This window comes from Strongylocentrotus purpuratus, unplaced genomic scaffold, assembly GCF_000002235.5.
Source record: "Strongylocentrotus purpuratus isolate Spur 01 unplaced genomic scaffold, Spur_5.0 spur5_scaffold_4, whole genome shotgun sequence".
NCBI lineage: Eukaryota > Metazoa > Echinodermata > Echinoidea > Camarodonta > Strongylocentrotidae > Strongylocentrotus > Strongylocentrotus purpuratus.
This window is the reverse complement of record NW_022145610.1, coordinates 28,847,098-28,852,086: the sequence shown is the minus strand read 5'-3', so window position 1 is coordinate 28,852,086 and position 4,989 is coordinate 28,847,098. Positions and strand designations below refer to the sequence as shown.

The 4,989-nt window shown below is 43.6% G+C and overlaps 1 protein-coding gene across 1 annotated transcript; it reads right to left on the bottom strand.

The window, feature by feature from the left end:
• On the bottom strand, nt 1-882 carry LOC105438600. The gene has a single exon (XM_011666614.1). The coding sequence runs from the start codon at nt 880-882 to the stop codon at nt 1-3; it is 882 nt and encodes a 293-aa protein (XP_011664916.1).
• Nucleotides 883-4,989: the final 4,107 nt, after the last annotated feature.

The following is a 4,989-nucleotide window of genomic DNA, read 5'->3' as shown; positions in this document are numbered from 1 at the left end:
TCATGTAGATTCCATAGGAGGAGTTTGTATTCTCTCGTTACGAGGGGGGTTTGCGATTTGTGGCAATGGTGTATCATCGTAATCCTCTGTTGCAGCATGAATGTCATGCTGACCTTTTAAGACTTTGAAGTGTGATGAGTTTCGCGTTATGCGGTAGGAGCCACGAGATGCAACAATTTGCGAACCCTTGATTGCTATGACCTTCAATGGTCTGGTGTCGAAAGGAGTGGTGTATTTACCGATATGCCCATCACGCTTTACAAGGACATGGTTACCGACTCTTATTTCCGATTCTCGGATTCTTCGATGCTTTTCCGCGTTTACCTTCTGCTTCTGCTTCATGGACTTATCGCGATTGCGAATTTCGCTGTCATGTGCTGCTTGCGATTGAGGCTCAGGTAAGCGAGTGAGGATTGGACGCTGGAACATTACTGTAGCTGGTGATGCCCCAGACGTTCTATGTGGAGTAGCTCGGTAGTTTCTCAGAAACGTGAACAGCTCTTGTTTCCAAGATTTACGCTCGGCTGTTGCTGTGCGAACAACTTTCTTTAGAACTCGCATGAATCGCTCAACTTCTCCATTGGCTCGTTGCCATCGCGGTGTGACTCTACGATGCCGGAATCCTAAATGTTTCGCGAACTTCATGAAATATTCGCTGTTGAAAGGTGGTCCGTTATCAGTACGGACAACTTCTGGAATACCGAACAATGCAAATATGCGATCCAAATGTGGGATAACCGCTTGACTAGAAGTAGATGTGAGAATTTCAACCACTGGGAATCTGCTATAATCCTCGATATTGACAAGAAGATGCTCTCCGGTTGGAAGATCTGAGAAATCTATGCTGACTTCTTTCCAAGGATGTGTTGGAAGTGCTGACATTTGGATAGGTTCACGCGTAGTTGAACTGCTTGTTGCTTGGCATGGAATACATTGACTGATCTTTTCTTCCACGCGTTTGTCGATACCTGGAAACCAAACTTTCTCGCGAATCAGCTAGTTGGTGCGAACGACACCTTGGTGTCCTTGGTGTGCAATTGTGATGATGCGATCGCGAAGGATAGACGGAATCACAATTCTGTGATCACGGTGTAGCACTTTTCCATCTTTTGTTACGCTGAGCTCATTCTGTACGTTTTTGAAGCTTTGTAGATCTGGTGTAATTGAGTGCCAGCTATTCCCTTCGACAGCTTTGATACATGCTTGCAAAACAGGATCCGATGTGGTCGCTGCAATTATCTCATCCATGCTGATAGATTTGGGCACTGCGTTATCAACGATGAAGTTGATGTGCTCTTCTGCGTTTGGCTCAACGGTTGATGTGCTAGGTGACTGATGTCGCGACATATAGTCGGCCGGGTTGGTTGCACCTGGTTGGTATTCTAGCAGAAAATCGAAATGCTGAAGGTGTAGCATCCATCTTTCTATTCTCGCTGGTGACTGTAAAATCGCTGCCATATAAGTAGAGGTAGAAGTGTGTAATTCCCCAAGTTACTGCTAGCGCTTCACGCTCGGTTTGTGAATACCGCTTCTCGATATCTGTAAGCGAACGGCTCGCTAGTGCTACGAGTTTGTTGCTTTGGTCACTGCCTTGTACTAGCATAGCACATAGCCCTACGGGACTAGCATCTACAACGACTGTGGACTGAAGACATGTGTCGAAGTATGCCATCTGACAGTGCTGTGCTATTGCATAATTGATGTCATTGAAGGATTTGGCGTGACGCTCTTCCCTTGACCATAGAACGCTCTGTCTGGTCAGATCACGAAGTGGTTCAGATAGTGATGCAAGGTTTGGAATGAATCTTGCACAATATGTTGCTAACCCAAGAAAACTTCGGACTTCTTCCCGATTGCTAGGAGGTGCTGCCTCGATCAACGATTGGACTTTCGTGGGACTTGGTGATACGCCTAATGAGCTGAAGATATGCCCAAAGAATTCAACCGAAGATTTGTTGAACTCGCATTTATCGCCATTGAGAGTTAGGTTCTTTTCTCTCAGACGTTGCATACACTTCACTAGCCGCTCGTTGTGTTCTTATGTCGTCACTGATGTTGATCACGCCTCGGAGACCTGCCAGGGCTGACTGTATCAGATTTTGGAATTGTTCTGCTCCGCTATTCACTCCAAAATTCAATCTCTTATACTGATACAAGCTAACATGAGTGGAGAAAACAGTGAGATAGCGTGATGCCTCGTCTAGTTCGATCTGGTGATATCCACTGTTTAGATCCAGCTTGGTGAATACGGTTGACCCATTCAGCTTAGCTAATATGTCGTCAATGGTTGGAGCGACGTGCCGCTCTCTCTCGATAGCTTTGTTTACGGCTCGCATATCAACACAAACCCTGATTTTTCCTGGTTGCTTTGGTTTAGGCACAACTCGAATTGGAGAGACCCATGGTGTGGGCATATTCTGCACAGGCTCGATAATGTCCAATTCCTGTAAGCGTTTCAGTTCAGGTTAAATATTATACGTGGAAAGGTATCCTGCGATGTGGCTGAGTAACAGAATTATACACGTGTAGTTTGCATGTGATGCCTGCTAGCTTGCCTATTCCCACGAACCGATCACTGAATTCGTCGATGACTGACGGTGCTACATGAACATTGTATGTAACAGCGATCATGTGGAGCTCTTTCGCAGTGTTCAAGCGTAGTAGAGTGGGACCATTGTGCTCCGTAATGAAGAATACAGCTCTTTGCATCTGCGCTTTGTGACGTACTGGCAGAGAGAATTTTCCAAGAACATCGATGGGACTATTGGCACCAAATGCATAGACTTGCTTGCCTGTAGGTTGGAGAGGTGATTGTCCTAATTTGCAGATTGTGTTCAAAGTTTCTCGACTCATTATCTTCACTGACGTACCTGTGTCAACGATAGCTTTAGTCTTGACATCATTGATGAGCACAGATACTTTGAGTAGTTCATTACTCTCATCTGATGGACCTATGGCAAATAGACAGTCATCGTTAGTTCACTCACTTTGTGCTGCTTGGAGAAATGGTTGTGACTGCGAGTGTTGTGTTGTCTGTTCTACAAGGTTAATCTCTGCTTGTTGTTTCAGCTTGGCTTTGCACACTTTCGTAAAATGATTTAGCTTGTTGCAGAATAAGCAGGTTTTTCCTTGTGCTGGACATGGACGATCAGTATGAGGGTATTTGTCACCACAGTTACGGCAGATTGTTGACTTTGAGTACTGCTGTTGTTTAGCTTTAGCGGGTTTCTGACGGTTTTGACGTTCGTGCTCATAGTACTCTTTGCAATCTCACTGGCATGCGCAGTGGCTGCTTCAGCTGCTCTAACAATTGTGATGGCTTGGCTTAGGGTCAGGCGTGCTTCACGGAGAAGGCGTTGACGAATGTTAGCATTTCTCATGCCTATAATTATCCTGTCCCTAATGAGAGATTCTGTCAATGTTTCAAATTCACATGTTTCTGCTAATGACTTTAGAGATGTAACAAATCTCTCAAACGTTTCACCCTCTCTTTGTACTCCCGTGTTGAATATGTACCGTTCATATGTTGAATTAGCATGTCCCTTACAATGTACTTCAAACAAAACCTACATGTGTTGCAGTACTTATTGTACATTACAAACCCTCTCTCAAAAGGCCCCCAAAGTCGATGTTCGGGGCAAAGGCTAATCTTTACAAAAGGAGGTAGAAATTTGTCTTTTCTCGTACACCTAGCTAGACAAGATGATTACATACACTCATCATTTTGCACCCGAAACAAAACAACAACAAAAAAGTTTGAAATACAAACTTTCATGATTATTATTTTTTTTTTCTAACTTGGGCGCTGGGTTCTCGAGCATACTTATAGAAAGAAATATTTTCCTAAAACTGTACAATTTATGCTAAGGCCCTGAAAGTGTGCAGGTAGGGGCTTTCCGTATAAAGGGGGAGAGGTAAACTCGTGTTTGTCGCCCGGCACGCGTAACAAAATTAATATACAGTACATGTAATTCATCTAAAAAAAATGCAGTATATCGATATTCTTTAAGCGCTTTATGCTACATCTATTTCTTTTTCCTTGCACCTATGTAAATCGCATTTTATTTAATGGAATATTCTTATCCGTGTTCCACTGTAATAAAGGGGGTAGGGCACGGTCAATTTCGCCACCCCTCTCACAACACACACAGTTTCATTTCGCTGAAAGCTCTCTCTGCTGAGGATGGCAAATGCTCAATCTCATTATGATAATTTTGAAGTAGGCTGTGATTTGTCTGTGTATGTTAATATAGTCTCGATTATAATAAATTATAATACCATAGAAGCGTGTTAAGTTTTTTTTTTGCTCGGTCGTTACGCTCACTCGCCTCACGAACCAATGTTATCCGGTTGTTTCGAAGTGATAGACGCAAAGAATACTTTCCATCGATCCTCCTAACAATCATTAGATCGATAAATAATAATAAACTTGATGAACTTTATGCAACGATGTAGGTCAATCAAGCTGACTTAGTAGCCGTGACTGAGACATGGTTTTCGGATAGTAACCCTGCGGAAGCCAACGAAATGAAAGGATACAACCTTCTCCACAAGGACCGAACTGATAAACGTGGTGGAGGTGTAGCTCTCTATGCTAGAGATGATCTCCAACTTTTGGAGCAGAGCTTACACCTTGAAATCCTCTGGGCTAAAGCAAGTCTTCGCAGTTACGTCCGGAACTCTGTAAACCTCTTCATTTGTGTTGTTTATGCACCACCTAACACACCTATGAAGGAAGAGATCATCGACCACGTCATATATATGAGCGACTATATTCGTAACTCTTTCTCTGATGCTGCTATTGTGATCCTTGGTGACTTCAATGCTCTAGATACAACCCCGTTTGTGCGACATCTCAATGTCGATCAACTTATCAAGCAGCCTACTAGACAAAACCGGATACTTGATATGATCTTCACTGACAGGAGAGATTTTTACAAGGAACCTCGGATAACGGCCCCCATCGGACGTTCAGACCACTCTACAGTT